Source organism: Bubalus bubalis, chromosome X, assembly GCF_019923935.1.
Source record: "Bubalus bubalis isolate 160015118507 breed Murrah chromosome X, NDDB_SH_1, whole genome shotgun sequence".
Classification (NCBI taxonomy): domain Eukaryota; kingdom Metazoa; phylum Chordata; class Mammalia; order Artiodactyla; family Bovidae; genus Bubalus; species Bubalus bubalis.
The window spans coordinates 63,917,187-63,939,572 of NC_059181.1; the positions used below are offsets into that span (position 1 = coordinate 63,917,187).

General features: G+C 44.7%; 1 protein-coding gene across 2 annotated transcripts in view; it reads left to right on the forward strand.

Annotated features, from left to right (window-relative positions):
* Positions 1-6,075: 6,075 nt before the first annotated feature.
* Positions 6,076-22,386, forward strand: part of LOC102406836 (NHS-like protein 2) — a 107,559-nt gene continuing 91,248 nt past the window's right edge. Inside the window, exon 1 of one of the 2 annotated variants that reach the window (XM_025275898.3) lies at positions 6,076-6,837. In XM_025275898.3, coding sequence (XP_025131683.2) covers positions 6,558-6,837 — 280 coding nt within the window. In that variant the 5' untranslated portion in view covers positions 6,076-6,557. The remainder of the gene's footprint in view (positions 6,838-22,386) is intronic. The other variant, XM_044937131.2, reaches the window with a different exon arrangement.

Genomic DNA, 22,386 nt, shown 5'->3' on the forward strand with positions numbered 1-22,386 from the left:
AAGCAAGAATGTGAGGTTGCGTTGACCTAGGATGGAGAAGAGAGAAAAACAGTCCCTTCCTTCTTTAAAAATATGAAAATGCATTGTCTAGATTTAAAATAGCTGGAGATTCCATGGGCTGAAGTGAAGTGAAAGTCACTCAGTTGTGTCCAACTCTTTGAGACCCCATGAACTATACAGTCCATGGAATTCTCCAGGCCAGAATACTGGAGTGGATAGCCTTTCCCTTCTCCAGGGGATCTTCCCGACCCAGGAATCAAACCCAGGTCTCCTGCATTGCAGGCAGATTCTTTACCAACTGAGCTATCAGGGAAGCCCTTGTATGGGTTAATGGATTCTTTATCTTGAGGACATGTATGTAGAAGGTATAGTTTTGGCCAATGGAGGATTTCAAAATGGCTGGTAAAGCTGTTTCTGAAAGAAACAGCACCACAAAGAACTACAAGCTTGATACTGCTTCCACTGGATTGTTAGTGAGCTCAGGCACAAAAGGTATAAACAGGTAGTCATAGAGACAAGTATATGAAATATATGACCATCCCATAAACTCCATCGGTAGTAAACCAGAGAAGCTTGTCTGATTCATTGCCTTTCTATGTTATATTTGGGTTGAAATTACATGTTTCTATATCTTGGAAATGTTAGTTGAAATTGAAAATTTCAATTGAAATTGAAGACATTGCTGTTGAAAAAATCCCTGTATTACATTATATTTTTAGGCTGTCCCTTCCTGGTTATAACCAGGGAACTATTGTGTATACTGATAATAACATCTGAGTATCTCCTATGGCCCAAGCACAGTGTTAAGCACTTTATGTACATTATCTCATGCAATCTGATCCAACAAACTAAATACCAGGATCACCCCATTTTTAGGTGGTGGTGGTTTACTTGCTAAGTCATGTCTGATCCTTGAGACACCATGGACCTCATAGCCTGTCAGGCTCCTCTGTCCACGGGATTTCCCAAGCAAGACTACTGAAGTGGGTTGCAATTTCCTTCTTTAGAGGATTGTCCCAACCTAGGGATTGAACCTGGGTCTCCTGCATTGCAGGCAGATTCTTTACTAACTGAGCCACAAGGGAAGCCCCCCATTTTTAGGAGTGGTAGTCAAAAATATTGAACAACCAGGATGGGCCCTGATCAGAATGGACACCTGCAGAATATCAGCACAGCCATACTCATGCACATCAATTGGATATTGGCCTTCTTCATTTTATGGATGAGAAAATTGAGGCACAGAGAGTTTAAGTAATCTGCACAAGACATGGCTGGCAATGGAGCTGGGGACTTGAAATCAGATCAGTGTATCTCCAAAGCCCACATTGGACTGTCACCACTATGCTGTCCTGCATAACTTCCCAGGACAGAGGGAAGGCTGATCACATGTCACCTATATTTGAGTCCTTGATAAAGCTGAAACATTATTCAGTTTTATATTTTCCCTTCATTAATCCAAAACCCTGACCTGTATAACAACTCCCAAATTAATGTTGTAGAGACAGACAAAGTCATTACCTAAATATACCCTTAATATTAAATGTATAGGAGACAAGTCATCGTGTGGCAGACATAACCCATCCTGGGGAGATGAATGACTTATACTTACTGCTTTAGAATTTTGTGGGGAGATAGGAGTTTGCAGAGGAAGGTGAGTGGTCGATAGGTCAAAAGTAGGATAATGAGGGAGTGGCCTAATATGATTTCTCCTGAGCAAAGCAGGCATGTTAAAATAAAATTACCTAGTGAATGAAACATTTGAATGTTCTTAATTACAGCCATATCCTAACAAGGGAGGGAGGGAAAACATGATGGTGGGGTCAGGGGACGAGGACTGCTGGTGAGAGGGGGATCCACATATGATATGAGGGTGAGGGAGTGAAAAAGAATCTGGTCACATTCTCCTGGAGTCTCCTGCAGTTTCTTTTAGAATACTGCAAGTCTGCAAGTCTTTTCTCGCACTTTCAGCCTGGGCTCAGAGTCAGGGCCAAAGTTCGAACAACATCAAAGTTTATTTTTGAAATAAAGGTTTATTTCCTCATGGAATTCTTAAATGGTTTGCCCTGTATCGTGTGTGTGTGTGTGTGTGTGTGTGTGTGTGTGTGTGTGTGTTTGTGTGTGTGAAGCATTGAGTCTGGGCTGAAAAGAATTTCTCTGAGGACCTTGAGCCGTCTTAGGCTTACACGCCTGCTGCCCTGGGAGGTGATTGATGGCTGTGTAAGTTTCCAGTCCACCCCTGGAGGCCCAGCTTTGGGGTGCAACCTTCCCCACTCCACGGCCTCAGCTGCCTCAAGGGCACAAGCTCGCTCTCTCCTCTCAAATCTTGTAGCACTGCTCCACGCCCCACATCCCCTCTTCAAAACGTGGCATTAGTTAGCATGGGTTTTGTCTGCCTTGTTATTTGAGTGTGGGCTTTATTCTGATTGAAAAACCAAAAGCTGCCAGTTTGCTTTCTTTGGGCTACTTTCTTTGCGAGGAGAGAGAGTTTTTACTTGTGTTTTTAACTGTAGAGCCAAGCCTTAATACTAAAATGGGTAATAGACATTTTAAACAAGAGTCAATCTAGTATTTGGCAATTCTTGTTAATTTCCCTTGATACAGACACTAGAACCAGGGAACAACAGAATTTCAGACTTGGAACTGAGGAGCAGCCTTCCCCCCGCCCCCTGCTGGCTATATATATATATATATATATATATATATATATTTTTTTTTTTTTTTCCCTTGTAAGGGAAGCATCTTTATGGAGTCTCCTGGCAAGAGGGTGTGAGGTGGAATACATATTCTTACAATGTAGATACAACAATTGATTGACTATAGAGGAATGTAAAGGAAAAAACTGGCATCTTTGCTAAGCCAATAAAATGCTACTATTTAGGTATATTTGAGAGGTAGCAACAGAGGGCACAACCTTCTTGTTCTTCATGGTGAAATTAGATGGAGGGCTGCACTAGCAAGCTGGGTAGGTTGTATGAAGTTTGTTCATATTCATTTTGAGGCTATGAAAACTGTCAGTTTGGAGGAAGAGAAATGGCATATCCTATGTTATTTATTCTTTCAGATTCAGTTTTTGATTGAAATTCTAGGTTCTTAGCAGCGGGTAGTTAGCCACGACAGGAAGTAGGAAGGAAAGTAGCGGCCTTGCTGGTCATGAGTGGTCAGCTCTCCCATTTCCCTCCTACTTGCCTGGCCACTTCTTAGTCTCTTTTAGGCTAGACCTAGACCTAACTCCCTCCAGAACTCTTGCCTGGAAACTCCCATGGATGGAGGAGCCTGGTAGGCTGCAGTCCATGGGGTCGCTAAGAGTCGGACACGACTGAGCGACTCCCCTTTCACTTTTCACTTTCATGCATTGGAGAAGGAAATGGCAACCCACTCCAGTGTTCTTGCCTGGAGAATCCCAGGGATGGGGGAGCCTGGTGGGCTGCCATCTACGGGGTCGCACAGAGTCAGACACGACTGAAGCGACTTAGCAGCAGCAGCAGCAGCAGACCTAACTCCACAGATGTGCCTTGCTTGGGTTCAGATTGCAACTCGGAGCACAGTAACAGATGAACTACTATAGGCCTGGAGTCTGGGAGCTGGTGGGTGAGTAGAAAGCACCCAGCATTCTCAGCTTGGTTGGTAGGGGCCTCTTAGACACGAAGTGCCAAACTTTTAAACAACTCAAAGCAAGTGTTTCATTCAAGGAGCACTTTCTGGCTACTTGGCCCTGGAGACATGGGCACAGATGAGGCATAGCATCCTTGCCCCTTCCCTGAGTCACAGTGTTCTGCTCCAGAATCCACAATGTTTCTGTTGCCTCTTGGGCCAAGTTAAATACTTTAGTAAGGCTCTTCATATCAGGCTTTGCCTCTAGACCAGCTTCATTTACTCATTCATCAACATATATTTTCTGAGTACCTCCTGGGTGCCAATTGTTAGGCTTGGTACTGGGAACATAGCAGTGAGTAAGACAGACATGGTTCCTCTCCTCATGCAACTAACAGTACAGAGGGAGAGACAATGCCATTACAAAAACAGTATCATTACTATTTAACAAGAATGATTGTGAGGATACTGTGTAGGTGTGGAGGGGTGATGTGGGAGCATGGGGCAGAATCCTTCACCTTAGCTGCTTGCCTGTCCCAGACAGCTTGGCTGGAGTGTGGTACTTCTAGAACCCCAACCCTCCCTCCAAAGACTGGATTCAGACCCCTGTGCTCCTTCCTCAGAGGCTTTCTACATGCAGGCCTGCTTCTCACTTGAGGTCTCACCTTTCCTGTTGGGAAGAGACTGGAGATATGAAGGAACGTGGAAATGTACGTGTATTCCCTTGACTTCTTCCATGGGATGTGCAGTGTGCCTCTGGCCCTGGGAAGGGAGGAAGGGCTCTGTTCTGAGGTGGCCCCATTGCAAGTTCTTGATGTTTCCTTGATGAAAACCAGGGCCAGCGCTCTGAAGAGGCTGGAGTGAGCAGATTCGGCTGGGGGGAAGGGCGTGGGGTTAACGCTGATTTGCTTGCAGTTGAGCTTGTTATTAGAGAGCTCTGAAAGATTCGGCAGCTTTAGGAACCAGAGTAGTGAGCGCAGCTCAGACACCAGGCCTGGCCCAGGCCTGCCGCCCTCTGGCAGCGAAGCTCTGCCCACACAGTCTCATTCAATCTGCTGGTACCTCATTTCTTTTTCTCCGGAATGGAGATCAGTTTAAACAGTCCATAGGTTAAGGAAAATTATCCCTGGAGAGCCCAGCCAAGTCCCTACTTCCTGCCAGTCACTGTGTTGGCTCAGGTTTAAGTTTGCTGAACAGAGAATTTCAGGTCCTCATTCTACAACTTGATTTTATGGTTCAGAAAAAGGACTATCTTTTGCCCATTTGTTTATTCTTCTTTGAATCAGAACACAACTTTTCTAGTATCCATGTTCCAATTTACTGAACCAGGGATACCTATTTACTGAAAAGGGTAATCAGATATTCTTTATATATTATTTTGGCCACCTGGCATGCGGGGATCTTAGTTTCCTGAGCAGGGATCAAATCTGTGCCCCCTGCGGTGGAAGCTTGGTGTCTTAACCCCTGGACCACCAGGAAAGCCCCAGATTACTTTTAACTAGTAGTAGAATCTTGAACCGCTTAAGGGGCAATTCTCTGAAAGAAATGAATAAAAACAGGTCACATTCAGGATCATTAGTGCAGACACACGTATTCTGTGCAAGGTGTTTTACTAAAGGATTATAAGAATGGGAACATTTTTGGGGAGGAAAGATGAGAGAATTATCAGAAGGAAGAAGTGGAACCACACCAAAGTCAAAGAAGTGAGAGGAGAATCAGATGGGAGACTGGATGTGTTGAAAATAAATGTTCTGAGTGGAAACTGCCCAAGTGCACAAGGACTTAGGAACACTTGGGGATTCTGATTTTCTGTGGATGCCACTATCCCCCACTCTTCTACCTTCTAGAATGGAGAGAAATCAGGACATGACCACAGGGTTGCCAGTACTGAAAACACATCCTGGCTCCTATACCACCTCCTCAGTGGGCATCCTAGGAGTGCACTGAGGCCCGAGATAGAGGTTGTCTCAGCCCAGAGGCCTCGCCAGGAAGAAGGGGCCCTGGGGCCCTTTTTTTTTTTTTTTTTTTTTTTTTTTGCTTAAAACATGTTTCTGTGTCCCTCTATCTGGACGGAATCTGCTGTTCCAGGGAATGGGTTTGTTTTCATTCATGCATTCTTTCATTCACTCACTCATTCATTCCAGAGCCTTAATAGGCTAACAGTAGTCCAGGACTCCCCAGAAACTCTGCCCTCCTGAACAGTCGAGTAAGATATTTGGTTCTTTCCCCACTCCTTTCCAAGCTCCTGGGCGGTAGAAGGCTGTGCTCACAGTCTAGTCGTCTAGTCTGTGTGTGGCACTGAGTACATGTTTGGGAAAGGGAATCTAGAGGAATGAGGTCAGACTATTCAGCGGGTCTCCGCTGGTTACTAGCTGCTGTAGGCACCGGTGCGCTTGAATTTCTATTATTTACGAGGAAAAAGTTTAAAGCACACACACTGAAGCAGAAAAGAAATTTAACCATAAGTACTGGGACTGGAGCTACAACAGGAGGACGTGGGCACACAACACCGAACGAACATCATATACACACCCCACTCTCACAGACATTCCTTCTTTCACCCTCCAGCTCGATCTTTTTTACTCCCACTTCCCTTTCCCTCCTCTCCGGGATCAAGCGTTAATCTGTGAATCTCTGACCGCAAAAAAAAAAAAAAAAAAAAAAAAAAAAAAAAGTGGGTGGGGGGATCCCGAAGTAGCAGAGTGAGGGAAGAGGAGGTGGAGAAAGGCGGGGAGGAGGAGGAGGAGCCCAGCGAACCAGAGTCAGAGAGACTGGTGGCTCCAGCGAGTGTGCAGCCCTGGGGGGAGTCGGCGCTCCAGGCTGGGAACCCGCCCGCTCGCCAGCCCGCGCCCAGGGGCCTGCTTCACCCGGAGCTGGGGCCGCCGCTCAGGGGCGCTCGGGTCAGGGTCGCCGTTCGGGGCGAGCCGGCCGCGCCGCCAGACTGGTCCCCCGCGCCCACGCCCGGGATGCCGTTCTACAGGCGCACGGTGGTGCCCCAGCGCCTGTGCCCGCGAAACCCGCCACAGCCGCTGACCGAGCTCCGCGACGTGAGCCACCTGGCCGCGCTCAGCGTGCTCCGGCAGCTCGCCGACCTCTGCGGCCACTCGTTGGCTCTGCTCGAGGACCTCGAGGGGCACCTGCTGGCCCTGGGGCGCCGCACCGACAGTCTGTTCCGGCGCACCGTGCGCCTCCGCCGCCGCCTTCCCTACCGCCTGCTCGGCCGGGAGGACCACGAGGAAGAGTTAGGTAAGCCGCGCCAGGGCTGGCGGCCCCGCTTGCACCCCGCCTCTGGGGGCGCCAGCACGCGCCCGCTCTGCGTCCACCCCTCCCCCACCCTCCCCACCCGTCCTCGGCCCTTCCCTCCCTTCCCCTCCGGGAGCGAGGAGATCCCATTTCCCTGACTCCACGCTCGCCGCACTCTGGCTGGAACTTCCTGCCCCTGGACCCGGTCACGCCGTCCTGAGTGGCCATGTGTCCTAGGGGTCCCCCGCCTTGGGACTGGCGGCCACCTTCTGGGGATTTGGGGAAGGAAGGCGGGGGACCTGCGAGGGTCCCCGGCAGCCGCTGAGTCCCGACCGCTTCGGCGCCGCCCCCAGGCCCGAAGCGTACTAGTCTTCGCGGCGTCGGGAACTAAATGGCCGCGCCGCTGGCGTCTTTGCTCCAGTCTAGGAACTTGGCCACTTCAGAAAGCGCGCCGGAGCCGCCTGCCACCTACGCGGCGGTAGGAGCCCTGCCAGCGGTGCCTACCGACTTTAAACCTGTACAACTTCGCGCTGGAGCGTGATCGCCGCTCTCGCTCCGAGAAAAGTCTGAGAGCCCGCCCTCTTCTCTCCGCGAAATAGGGCTGGTGCTCCAGGAGAGGCTGGAGAGGGTGGCGAGGAGGGGAGACTCCCCCTCGCAGCCGGCTTCTCTGACCCCTTACCCCTAGGGTCCGGTTGCCCAGACTTGTTTGGGAGAACCGTTTAAAGCAACTGTCATCAGTTTTGTGATCCCTTTAGAAATCAGCCATGCCTGAGAAACTCGGTGGTGCCTTCACTGAGCACACAGGGCCCGTCAGAGGGCAGGAGGGCAACATGAGCCCTTGTGCTTTACTATTTTGAACCCCGACACTTTAAATGGGGAATCCTCTGTCCATGGAAATGCCGTGATCCTTTAGAGTGTGGGACTTTTGGTGAAAGCAAGGGGATTGAATGTGCTGGAAATGTTGACCTCAGCTGGGGCATGCCAGGTACCAGGGCCAATTGACAGCACCAGAAAGTTAGGAGAGAGAAGGAGCAGGGTGGAAAGAAGTTTCAGATGGGAGCAGAATGGCTACTGACTGACTTGTATTGCAGCTGCTTTGGGAAAGAAGTGTCTGAGTCAGCCCTTCTCCATTGCAGACCTCACCTCGATCCCATCCCTTCCATACAATAGGAGTTACAGGCCCTGGCACCCCTCTTCCAAAAACTCTCTGGCCTCTGAGGTAGATGGTGGAGGTCACTGGGTCCTGTGGGGCAAAGAAGGTGGAAGACAATTGACTGCCAGATGGAATGTGGACACAGGGCCAGAAACTTCTGCCAGGCAGGGGAGCAGGAAAGCTGGGGCCTTAGGTCTGGTTAATTCTCACTTAAGAGAGAGGGTAAGAAGGTCACTGTTGATTTTTTTCTGGGATCCCACTGACTACCAAGATTAGCCTAGGAGAAATTTGAGAAGTCAGTTTGGGGAGTCATTTTCAAAATGCCCACCTGATCTGCAGAGAGCCACCTAATGAGCACATCAGGGTGAGTTAAGTACAGTGAGGAAGCTCTGTTTTTCCAACTTGCATCTTTCTGTCTGAGAGCCCTTTCCGTGTGAGGGAAGGAATGGCTTCACCAAGTTGCCTTTGGGCCAGTGACCTGGTGGGTTAGAAAGAGATGGCTTTATGCAATGACAATATTTTAAAGTAAGGGAGCAATTTCTTCGAAAAAATTGCATTGGGTTGGCTTCCTTGAAATTTGTTAAGAGCTGAGAGAGGGCTATCTCTCATCTTTGGGGCAGCTGCTTGCCTTTCAGAGTGTACCTGTCTCCAGGCTCAGAGACATTGAAGGGGCCTGCTGTATAAATGGAACACAGCTACCTTAATTTGGCAAGAAGGTCTGGTTTTCCATTTTCTGGTCTAATGCCCTACTCTAGACTCCCCTTGAGGTTCCCACTGCACACTTTTGAGGAGCTTTGATTGCTCGGCACTTAAATTAGGCCTTCTCAGCAATGATCTGAGCACAAGTGCCAAATGCAGAGGGAGTTGGGGAGCATAATCAGTGCACCATCTGGCCACCCCCCATGTTGCCTGGACATAAGCTTCAATAAAGTATTCAGCAGATGTATATTATATATTTTGACCCCAACTAAAAATGCTTTTACCCCATTGTTGTCAGGACTTGCCCTTTTCTTCTTCCCTGTTTCTTTTCCTCCTAGAACTCCTACTCCGTTACTGACCATTTTGCTGGTGGTGGGCACTCCCAGTCAACATTTTACCCTATATGTCCTCCATCAGACTGGATTTCCCCCAAATTCTTGCTCTAGCTATTTTTTGGCCATGAGGTCAGGAAAGAATGGGGAAGGAAAGTTTGGAAGCAGCATGGCCAGAGTGAATGACACCTGACAGGCCAGCAGCTTGTAGCCTCCCTGCAGGGACAGTTTGGCTGCCACCTCCAGACTGAGTAATGACAAGTCAGACTGGCCCATAGCCTTCAGGCTTGTGGAGATCAGACTGCAGGCTGAGCTGGGCAGGGAGGCCAGATGGGGGAGAACAGGGAGAGGAGAGGGAGAAAGACAGAGGAGGAGAAAGTTGATGCTAAAGGAGTCCAAGGTGTTCCTTCCTCTCCACAATCAAGGATCACGCCCCCACCATCTTCAAGGTTACAAGGGTGGGACTGGACTGGACTGGTTGCCTGGCAACACCCTCTCCTCCACTGAAGGCTTTTCATTGGTAACTTGAACCCCTTTGGGACTGCCCCAGAAGCTCTTGTAACTGGGGGATGGGGTTTGGAAGGAGAGGATGTGCTACAGGACTGCACCAGGTTCTTCTGGTTGTAGATCTGTTGCTGTTGCTGCACCCTTGGCATCACCCTGCCTATAACTTGCATTTTTCCTCACATCTGGCTTTGAATGTGACCCTCTTTATTGCATTCGTGTCCTGGACTTTGTGCTCTTCATCTCAAGAATGGCATGGTCAAAGCCAGTGGGAAGCCACTGGGTCAGAGCCAGGCATATAGCTCCATGTCTTCCGCCATGTGCTGAGTCAATCCATGCTTTCCAGTTTCTCCCTCAGAGATCTATTTAATGTATGTAGGTGCTTAGATGCTAATTACAAAAGCAATCAGGCCATTGGCCTGGAGGTATAATATCTCCTGTGCAAGCAAGGAAGTCACTGAAGCACAGGACAACACTAGGTGTGTTTAATAACACTGGGGAGGTATCTTGTTACACTAGCCCATGAACTTGTGGGAAAGATGCTCTGTTCCTTCTTGCAACGATTTTGGCTTGAATACAGCCAGTTGGATTGATGGTGGAAACTCCCACTTCACCTTTATGTAAAATTCCTGCCTCATGATTTTCCAACTTTGTGGCAACTCTGGCTGCAAATCAGAAAGGACAGCTGGTTTATTTATGTTTAAACCATAATTCCAGCATGAGCAGAGACTGTTGTAAATCTATATGGAGATGAAAAATGAAAACTGAACCTCTAGACTGCAGCCAGTTTACCATTAGATGAGGTGTGGTAGACCCTGAATCTGACCATCATGCCTACTGAGGAGGGGATATAGCCTGCTTGAGAGTTGGATGGAGCACAGAGAACTTGGGGGACTTGGAAAAGGCACTCTACCAGGGCTCACTTTTGTCTCTCTCCTATCTGTCAGCCCCAGAGACTGTTGGGACAGTTGGTTTGACAGGGTGGGGCAGGGGAGCAAGCCTATTTTCTTTTAAGTAAATACCGTGAAATTCCTGCTTCATGGTATTTCCATGTGTTGAAAACATCTTCTCTGGAAATTTGGACACCAAAATGTCCACTAGAATTTCCTCCACTTTAGAAACAAGAAATTTAATCTTTTCCCTTTTTTTTAGACACATGAACACCTAAAGTGATAAAAACATCAGAATGATGGAAGAGTAGAGTAATAGGAGAGGATTCAAGTTATGGCTCTTGGGCTCAATTTTTATCTTTATGGAGTTGATTAGGTGACAGGAGAAGGGTGGTGAATTTGCATCATTTGTCCCTGTATTTCTCTGGCTTGGGTGGAGTGGAGTTTATACTATGTGGCACCAACAATTTGGTCATTAACCATTATGGGCATCATAATACTTGACTTCTGTATTTTCTTCTCAGGAAAGGGTAGGGACTTATCTAAAGGCACCCAGATGGATCAGGATCTTTTGTAGCTTTAAGTGCTGGAAAGATCATAGTGCCTCTTCATACCTAATTCCAAATGAAAACAATACTAAACCTGCAAATAAAATCTTATTTTAAAGGATTGCTCAGAGCTCCACTTGTACATTGAAAATAAAATAGCTTCTTATTAGATTCTTTCATTCTGTCTCTCTTTTGTACTCCTGTTATTGGTGCCCTAAGCATGGACATAAGCTGCCTCGTAGGGAATGTGGCACTGCTTAGGTCACAGTGCAGGTTAGTGGCAGGAGGCCTTGATCTAGAAGCCAGGGCTTCTGCCATCCGAACCAGTACTCTGCCTTTGCAAGGATGCTAAGTTCAAAGTCAGCTGTTCATTGAGAGTCACTGCTGTGGCATTTTTTTCTAGCTGGAAGTAGTTTAGGATGAGGAATAGCTCTTGCTACCTTTGAGAACTGAGGGATGATCTAGAGAACAGGCCTCCTGGGATTTCTACAGTTGGGACTTGGTGGGTGAGATGGAGGCAGAGGGGAGAAAGGAAGATCAACCTTGCATCATGTAAAGAATAGATGTGAGGCAACAGGATCCCTTGCTGAAACAGTCTTCTTGAAGTGTTCAGTAGGAAATAGCCTTGGAAAAAGGATCTTTAGTTGGGAAGGGATGGCTGGGCCAGTGACCTGACACTGTCCTCTGAAGGTCACCTTTCCACTGAATCTTTCCTTCACAATCCTTCTATCATCTCTATATCTTCTATTTTCCCTAATAGCTTTTAATCCTACTGTGGACACTCCTCATTGCACACCCACATCCTATTTTCTATTATTACAGCAGAGTCTAGTTGGCATTTCCAAAGGTACGTTTATTAAAAGCCTAGGGGAATGAGAAAATAAAATTATTACCAAAAATGTGTTTAACATACATGTTTCTAAAGTATGAATTTATTCTTCTTCAAAGCTTGAGTAACTTAACAGACTTACTAGCTTTGCTGCTCTATATACTTTTTCTGAGGGACTCAAATCACCCTTTCCTCAGATCATTACTTTCTAGCTTTGAAGAAAGGGCACCACTTTGGGTACTGTTTCCTTCACCCACCACTCATCCTTGTGCTGGGTTTTAGAGACCCACAGATAAATGAGACACAGTCTGTCCCTTCAAAGAGCTCTCAATTTCAGGGATAGATGTCATCTTGTTTGCCAGCATATCAGCACAGGATGCCTGGGTACCTGGTGTTCTCCTCTAGGTTGAGGAGAGCTGATAACCAGAATCCGGACCCCAGTTAACACCCCATAGGATTTTCCATTCAATCTGGTTTGGGATCCAAGGATGGAATTTTGGGTTTTAGAATTTCCTATGGTAAGGGCATGGCAACCCACTTCAGTATTCTTGCCTGGAGAATCCCCATGGACAGAGGAGCCTGGCGGGCTGCCATCCATGGGGTTGCAAAAGAGTTGGACCCAACTGAGCGACTAAGCACATGGTAAAAAAAAAAAAAATGATAAGAGTGCTACTGTGAATTCAGCAATGCTTTTACATGAATTTGTAGATTTAAAATTGATGATCTTCTCTTCATACATAGGCAGAATAGTGCTTATTCAGTAGATGAATAATAGGTGGATCTGCAGACTCATAGACGTCTTGTGATAACTCCTCTAGAGTTATCTGCATGGCCTTCTAGAGTCTTCTACCCTCCTTTGGGAAGCACTGACCTAACCTTCCTGGTTCAAGCTGTCAGCTCTTTCCTGCTGTGGAGAATTCCATGATTTCACCCAGATAAGCCCTCACTGAAGTTTTCAAGTTATAGTACACTGGATGGCAGTATCTTTTCTTCCACTTTATTTATTTACTTTCCTCTCAGTTTTATTAGAATATAGTTGACATACAGCACTGCATAAGTTTAGGTGTACAAGATGATTATTTGACTTACATACATCATATAATGAGTAGTATAATGTTTAGTGAACATTCATCGTATCATGTAGATACAAAATTAAAGAAAAAAGTATTTCTTCCTTGTGATAAGAACTCTTAGGATTTACTCTCTTAACTTTCAGATATAGCACACAGCAGTGCTAGTTATATGTTACAACTCTAGTACTTACAATTGGAAGTTGGTACCTATAGACCACCTTCATCCAGTTCTCCCTCCTCTCACCCCATCTCCTCTGGTAACCACAAATGTGATCTCTTTTTTTTCTGTGTTTATTTGTATGTTTTTTGAAGTATGATTGACTACAGCACTGTATTAGTTCCTGATGCACAATATAATGATTCCATTTTTCTATACCTTACAAATTGATCCCATGGTAAGTCTAGTTACTATCTGTCACTACACACAAAAAAGATATTACATTATTATTGACTCTATTTCCCACACTGTACATTTTATCCCTATGATTCCTTTATTTTGTAACTGGAAGTTGGTACCTCTTAATCTCCCTCATCTATTTCACTCATCACCTGCTCCCTGCTGGCAACCACCCGTTTATTCTCTGTATCTATGACTCTCTTTCTGTTTCATTATGTTTGTTCATTTGTTTTGTTTTTTTAGATTCCACATATAAGTAAAATCATCTGATATTTGTCTTCTTCTGTATGACTTATTTCATTAAACATAATATTCTCTTTGGAGAATTACCCAGAAGTGGAATTGCTGGATCATATGGTAGTTGTATTTTTAATGTTTTGAGGAACCTCCATTGGATGGCAGTATCTTAATAGACAAGACTATGTCAGTAATGCCACAAACAGGAGATGTGCTGACTGTGTTTGCACAAGGAGGCTTGCAACAAGGTGCTTTGTATGTGAGGCACTGGGTCTGATTGTGTATAAGACCACTAGGCTCAGTCCTTTAACTTGGAAGGTTTGAGCAACCTCTGTCTATCCCTCCTCTATTCCTGCTGTCCCTCCCTCTCTTTCTAAACTGTAAGCTCCTCAATAGAAAGTAAGCATCTTTAGGGTGGAGATTTTTCTCTGTTTTTACTGCCCTATCTCCAGTCCCTAAAATAGTGCTTGGCACTTAATAAATAGCTATTAAGTTTAATTCCTCCCTTGTTTCTAACCATCACACATGTATTGAGCACCTAACTGTGGGTCTGGCCCTGTGCTGGTCTCTGAGGATATAGAGCCAAGTTAGAGTGCAGCCCCATGGTCCAGCAGGGAGAGCCTGGAGTCATCATACTGCCCAATCATAGGCAAGCCCAGGGGTCCTCGGAAGGCGAAGGAAGCTCACCTAATTCAGCTCAGAGGCTTGGAAAAGATTTGGGAAGGCTGTGTGTGTGAGTTCTGAAGGATGATCTGGAGCTGGCCAATTGAAGAAGGAGGGGGAGGGAATTCCTGGCTCAGGAGGTAGCCTGTGTGAGGCCCTGGATATGTGAGAGGGCTAGTGTGGGGGAGGAACTAACTCAAGTGATTCAGGAGGAGCGGGTGCAAGGCACCTCCTGACTCAGAGTGAACCCTCAGGGTGGAGGTGGGGTGGGGAGGCGCCAACACCCTGTTTGCTGACCAAGAAGCTGGATACTGGAGCGTCCTTAGGAAGATTCAAACACACTTGTAATAGGAACTGCAGATTTTCTTGATCTACATTCAAGTTTTCATTATCCTTGGGCAGATGAGACCTGAGGGACCTTGGCCCTTCCCTGCTTTGCGGAGCCAAGTCCTGGTTCCCGCTAAGACATCCAAGCCAAGAGGCACCCCATGCCACAGTGAGATAGAAAGAGGGAGAGAAAGCAAGAATCTACCTGCTTGTTATATCCCCAGCTGTGTGGATCCAGTTGCATTCCAGAGCAAAATATATTATTCATGCCCCTGCTTTTTTGCGAGTGGGGACATTTGATGTTTCACTATATGTTTTATTTTATTTTCTTTCTAAATTCTTTCTAGATTCTTAAGAATGGTCTGTAATTCATCTAGGGGAAAATCAGAAAAATATTTTTTTCCTTTGGAAAATGGATTCAAAGAGGAGATGAGTTTTTAAAATGATTCAGCTGTTTTTATTTTAAGTGCTTTTTTTTTTTTAAATTTGCTTCTGAGAACAGTGTAATTAACTGCTTGGCAATTTATAGTTTGATTCCCTGTATCTGCGAAATAGTCAAACTCATGTTGTTTTCCCCAACCAGCAGGCCCTAAGGGGAGTGAGGTCTCCTCCACCAGCAGATCTTGGGCATTCTCTGCTCTCACAGGAGGCTGTGCATCACAGTTTTCAGCAATTCCAGTAGTGTCATTATGTGCTCTTATCGCCCCAGATCCAGTAATTCCATTTCTAAGAACTTATGCTTAAAGAAATGATCAGATATTGTGGGGAAAATGTTTGTAGATCCTCACTGCATCTTTTGGTTATTTACATTAACCCCCAAATGGAAACAACTTAATGATATGGGTGTGATTCTATAAATGGTGACAGGTCGATGTGGTAGAAAACTAGACAACTAAGAAAAATAGCGCTCAAAACAAACATATGAGGATATGTGGAAATATGCAAAATAATGCTAAGTGAAAAACCAGGGTATTAAATTGCGTGTATGATATTATCCCTTCTCCAGGGATGATAATATCCAAAATAAAGCACATATATAAAAAAGAAACTGGAGGGGTATTGCCAAAATGTTAACAGTGGTTGTTATCTCGGGATGATAACAATGATAATAAATGATAGCAAAGATAGCAATGGTTGAGATTATGGGAGTGGGTGGATGTTTTTTTCTCGTACCTTTCTGTGTTTTTTGAAATTTCCTAAGTGAACATGGATTACTTTTAATGACAATGAATGACATGTTAAGGAAAAAGATCTTGGGATTTGAAAGTAGCACCTGTAGTTTTAAGACTGACTTGCCCAGCACTTACATTATTAAGCTGATTTGAGTGTCTCAGAACCACAGTCCCTCATCTGTAAAAGGAGGTTAATGCTCCCCAGTTTAGAGGGCTGTCGTGAAGATCCAGAATAATGTATGGAAAATGTTGGGCCCGTATGCCACAATCCCGCACATAATCACTAAATACTAAGAAGATGAAATTCCACAAAACCTTTTGAAATCCCTGGATGAGGATACTGTCAAGATGAAGTTATAATAAGAATGTTTTCTAGACAGCTCCGATTTGCAGCCATTCCTCCCTTTTGCAGAATATGTAAAGAATGCCTGCCTGTGTGCTCATGTGGGAGCAGCATCTAGGTTTTGAAGCTGTCAGCTCATCTCTCCCAACCCAAGGATTTTCCTTTCCTTTGACTCCTCCCTTCATTCTCCCCCACTGACATCTGTTCACTGCCTCGCCAACCAAGGGGGAAAACAGTCTTTGGAACTGAAGCCGAGGCACCAGTGAGAGTCTTGGCAGATCTGAGATGTTTATTATCACGGAATATGTGGTGCTGGCTGACCACAAGGACCTGCCGGGCTGGGATGCCAAGGAGAAGCTTTAATGAAGCGGCAGAGGACAGACGCAGGTCGCACAACTAGACAGCACCCGCTGCCTTGGGGCAGAGCCCTTGTCTAGATGTCCAACCCGCTCCCTGGTCACCTCTTCCCTCAGGACAGCTTCATGGCTTCTGGCGTGGCTCACCAGTCTTACAGAACCAGCTTGATTTATGGGTGAAGAGCCACCTTCTTCTCACAAAAACTTCTGGGGCCTCAGGATATTTCAGTGACATATTTGACAACTTGCCTGAGGATCTGTTTCTCACCATCATGGAATTAGAGCCAGTAAGCCCTGATCTCAAAGCCATACAGCCTCAAGGTCATGGGCATACCTTGGGACTGTCTGCAGCATGCCCAGACCACCGGGCAATTCAGTCATCTCCCTGAGTAGAATCCTTCACCCTACTTGTCTGGTTGCATTTTTCACTTTTAAAACTACAGCCAAAAATATAGACCCTAGCTGAATTACTTGGAGAGCTTTAAAAAGTTACTAATGCCATGCATGGCCATATCTCATACCAATAAAACCAGAATTTCTGGGAGATGAGGCCCAGGAACCAGGATTTTTAAAAGATCCCCAGGTTATTCTAATGTGCAGACGTGGTGAGAACCACTGTTGTGGTAAAGATGGTTAAAACTGGAAGGGACAGTCCAGAGGTTTAAAAAATTATAATGTATTTGTGGATAATGAGAATGAACTATAATTCAGGCTTATATTAAAGTAAGTGACAAAAATGACCTCATGGATGAACTCATTGTAAGCAGTAATAATACCAAGTTAGATAGTACACTTCAAAAAAAATTTTAATAATGCATTTTATTTAACCTAGTATATCCAAAACAGTATCATTTTGCCATGCAACATTATTAAAATGATTAATGAGGTATCTTACATTATTCTTTTGTACTAGGTCTTCAAAACTTAATGTGAATTTTGCACTTACACAACATCTCAGTTCAGTCTAGCTACCTTTCAAATGCTCCATAGTGTTATGTGGAGCATGGCTTCCATATTGGACAGCACCACTCTAGGGCATGGATTTGTAGACCAACTGGTCTTCTGTATGAATAAAGTATTTAACTCCTAAAAATTGGATAATACACTTTTTTTTAACTTTATAAGACAACAGAGGAAATTAGAAAAATGAAGCCAGTTAGTTTTATTAATAAAAAGAATAAGTATATGTTAAGGCAAAGTTAAGCATCTTTAATTTTACATTTTTTGGTTATAACATGTCATTAACAACTATTGACCTTATAGATGAGAACAGTATATTTTAAAGATTTGTTTATGTATTTAATTAATTTATGGCTGCACTGGGTCTTTGTTGCTGGGTGAGTGCCTTCTCCAGTTGTGGCAAGCAAAGACTACTCTTTAATTGTGGTGTGCAGGCTTCTCATTGCAGTGGTTTCTCTTGTGGAGCATGGGCTCTAGGAGCCGGGGCCTCAGTAGTTGCAGAGCATGGGCTCAGTAATTGTGGTGCATGGGCTTAGTTATCCTGAGGCATGTGGAATCTTCCAGGACCAGGGATTGAACTTGTGTCCCCTGCATTGGCAGGCAGACTCTCAAGCACTGGACTACCAGCGAAGCCCGAGAATAGTATTTTTGTTTTCTTACATCATAGCTATTTAATATCACTCTTGATGTTACTAGGTTGGATTCCTGCATCAAGTCAACCTCAACTTGCCTGTCTTTGCAAAAGAATATTAAAATTCCACTATGCAGAGGGTTGTTGGAGCACAGGGAAAAGGAAGAAACTTCTACTTTGTAATATTTAGTGTTCCAAATTAGGCTATGCCAGAAATCATAAATAGAAATTGAAATGGTTACCTCTGAATCAATGTCTAGATTGGACTTCATGCTTTCTAGAAGTCTCTTATATGATGCACCATTTCATGCAGGTAGATTGCTAGAGCATAATAGTGAGAACAACTGTATAGATTGTTGTGTTTAGTATTTTTAATTTTTTTTTCATTTCACCTCACTGCAGGGCATGTGGGATCTTAGTTCCCTGACCTAGGATTGAACTTGGGTCCCCTGAACTGGCAGCACAGAATCTTAACCACTGTACCACCAGGGAAGTCCCATGTGTTTAGTATTTTTAAACCCATATCTACTCCAACAAATGCAATTTAGAAGAAAAAGTATGTCTCTTTTTATCCCTTCCATGATCCCAGTAGAAATAGAGTTTTAGAATGTGGATCTAGGCCAGCAGTTGCCCAGAGAAAGGAAGAGGACTGGTCCAAAGAGGTCTTCAGGGTCGGTGGTTGCACTGGCTTCAAGTAGAGAACCTCTCCTGTGGCTGTTCTGAGATCCTGAGACATCCATTTAGGTGACCATATCATCAGCCCCTGAGAAATGCTGGGACAAGGGTGACAAGTGAGAGGAGAAAACTATGGGGGAGGGACACTTTTAGTGTCCTCTCTCTCTGCTGTGATCAGAGGGGAGAGATACTAAAGGCATCCCCTCTAATTTGTTTCCCCAACAGTAGCTGATGCTGATTATGACAAACAAGGCATTGAGAAGAGGCCGCAGCATCTTCAGAGGAATCTGTTTAAGAAGACTGAGGAAAAGTTTTCAGGAAAAGTTCCACTCAAAATGATGCAAAATAAAGGAATGATTCAGTATGAAAAAGTGGAGGTGGGGAGGGGAAGAGTAAAACTCCTGGGAAACTTTGCTCTTGAGAGAGACTTGGGGCTTCTTAGTAGCAAAGTTTCACGGTATTCCAATTTATAACTTGTTTCACCTTTTGAAATAATGAGTTACATAAGGTTACTCCCCATTGTGAAACCGCACGATGAAATCTTTCCCCCCATAATTCCAAATTATCAAAACTGGTAGATTTAGGAAACAAATGTTATTGACTCACACAGAGGCTTTACACTTTGTGCCTGTAGTTTCAAAACTATCTGTTGCACCCGTGAGGAGGAGATGGTGGGTAGAAGAGCCAGTGAAGATGAGGAGTCCTTCCATTCCAGTTAGCATGTATTGAGCTGCTGTTAGATGCCAGTGGGAGCTGGTAGCATATATATGGCACATAGGTGTCCCCTCCAGGTAGAGGGGTGACAAAAAGGGTGCCACCTCTGGATGGATCAATGAGTAAAACCCACCCCTTTTGGTGGAACAAAAAGACAAAAGTACATTCTTTGAGCATAGTAATTAGAAAAGATCACTTGTTCTGGTCATAGCTATTTAAAAATAGAGCATCCTCTGGGTGGACCAACTTTGAAATTAATAATTAAAGTCCATGTGCAGTCTGACAGGGCATTGGGTTTGACTTGAATTTTGTCCCCAACTTGAGATCCCTTGGCAGGGTGCCCTTGTAGGAATACAACTTGAACAAGAGTACAGGTGGTTCTGTGGTGCCTGGGACCAGGCCAGACACCAGGCATACAGATACATGTGAGAGCTAAATCCTGTTCTTGAGAAATTTATAGAACTCCCCCTCCTAACCCCCATCCTCTTTAACTCACTCCATCTGCTGCCAGCTCCACCCATGCTGCATCCTGCTTGGCAGAGCTTCTCTTTACGGTGACAAAACGTCTCCCCTCCAGACGCACGGGCTGCTGTCTGCTGTTAGTGGGGGCTGTGCTGCTCCTGCCTGAGGCTCCAGACTAAATGTCTACTTTCTATGATGAACAACTCAGGGTAATTGTTCGTAGTGAGGGCCTGTTGCTTCTGGGTTCTAGATGGGAAAATATAGACAGCATTTCTTCAATATCTGTTTTAAAACTTGGCTGTGTTCTGTTTAAATGTGTTTTGAAATGGTGAGTTTGGGTAGAGCTGAGCTATTTTTCACCTTTAATTTTCATATTCTTTTTTTTTTAATTTTATTTTATTTTTAAACTTTACAAAATTGTATTAGTTATGCCAAATATCATAATGAATCTGCCACAGGTATACACGTGTTCCCCATCCTGAACCCTCCTCCCTCCTCCCTCCCCATACCATCCCTCTGGGTCGTCCCAGTGCACTAGCCCCAAGCATCCAGTATCGTGCATCGAACCTGGACTGGCAACTCGTTTCATACATGATATTTTACATGTTTCAATGCCATTCTCCCAAATCTTCCCACCCTCTCCCTCTCCCACAGAGTCCATAAGACTGTTCTGTACATCAGTGTCTCTTTTGCTGTCTCGTACACAGGGTTATTGTTACCATCTTTCTAAATTCCATATATATGCGTTAGTATACTGTATTGGTGTTTTTCTTTCTGGCTTACTTCGCTCTGTATAATAGGCTCCAGTTTCATCCACCTCATTAGAACTGATTCAAATGTATTCTTTTTAATGGCTGAGTAATACTCCATTGTGTATATGTGCCACAGCTTTCTTATCCATTCATCTGCTGATGGACATCTAGGTTGCTTCCATGTCCTGGCTATTATAAACAGTGCTGCGATGAACATTGGGGTACACGTGTCTCTTTCCCTTCTGGTTTCCTCAGTGTGTATGCCCAGCAGTGGGATTGCTGGATCATAAGGCAGTTCTAGTTTCAGTTTTTTAAGGAATCTCCACACTGTTCTCCATAGTGGCTGTACTAGTTTGCATTCCCACCAACAGTGTAAGAGGGTTCCCTTTTCTCCACACCCTCTCCAGCATTTATTACTTGTAGACTTTTGGATCACAGCCATTCTGACTGGTGTGAAATGGTACCTCATAGTGGTTTTGATTTGCATTTCTCTGATAATGAGTGATGTTGAGCATCTTTTCACGTGTTTGTTAGCCATCTGTATGTCTTCTTTGGAGAAATGTCTATTTAGTTCTTTGGCCCATTTTTTGATTGGGTCATTTATTTTTCTGGAGTTGAGCTGTAGGAGTTGCTTGTATATTTTTGAGATTAGTTGTTTGTCAGTTGCTTCATTTGCTATTATTTTCTCCCATTCTGAAGGCTGTCTTTTCACCTTGCTAATAGTTTCCTTTGATGTGCAGAAGCTTTTAAGGTTGATTAGGTCCCATTTGTTTATTTTTGCTTTTATTTCCAATATTCTGGGAGGTGGGTCATAGAGGATCCTGCTGTGATGTATGTCAGAGAGTGTTTTGCCTATGTTCTCCTCTAGGAGTTTTATAGTTTCTGGTCTTATGTGTAGATCTTTAATCCATTTTGAGTTTATTTTTGTGTATGGTGTTAGAAAGTGTTCTAGTTTCATTCTTTTACAAGTGGTTGACCAGATTTCCCAGCACCACTTGTTAAAGAGATTGTCTTTAATCCATTGTATATTCTTGCCTCCTTTGTCAAAGATAAGGTGTCCATGTGTGCGTGGATTTATCTCTGGGCTTTCTATTTTGTTCCATTGATCTATATTTCTGTCTTTGTGCCAGTACCATACTGTCTTGATGACTGTGGCTTTGTAGTAGAGCCTGAAGTCAGGTAGGTTGATTCCTCCAGTTCCATTCTTCTTTCTCAAGCTCGCTTTGGCTATTCGAGGTTTTTTGTGTTTCCATACAAATTGTGAAATTATTTGTTCTAACACTGTGAAGGATAACAAAAGAAAGCAATTTATTGCTAATATGGTAATTTAGAGCTGGCTTCAAGGGCTAATTCCTACCTAGATCATTGTACTAAGATTGTGCCAGGCCCTCTGCCAAATACTGGTGACAATGAATTGATAAGACCTACCTTTTGCCCTTGAGTTTTGATATTTAGTTGGGAGGACAGTGGGGAGGGAGATAACCTTACTGCAGGCTACTGGGTATTAGGTGAAAACATAGAGCAGAGGCAAGGAAACCTCCCATAGCCCTTTTCTCTCTTGTCTTCCTGAAAACTTCTATTCATACATCCAGACAGTCCCTCCTTGTTACAACCTTCTCTGATTCTGCTATATTTCTGCTGTGCTTTGTTTACTTTTGCAGCCTTGGTTCCTCCATGTGGCCCAGGTTGGGAGAAGATGGTTGAGGCAGAGACTGCCTACTATGTACTGCAACCTCTTGAATTCATTTTTATTTCCTTTCCTTTACCACCTTTTGAAAGTAACATAACCCTCTTCTTTGAAACTTGAAAGAACAGCCTGGCCATTCCTGGCTCCA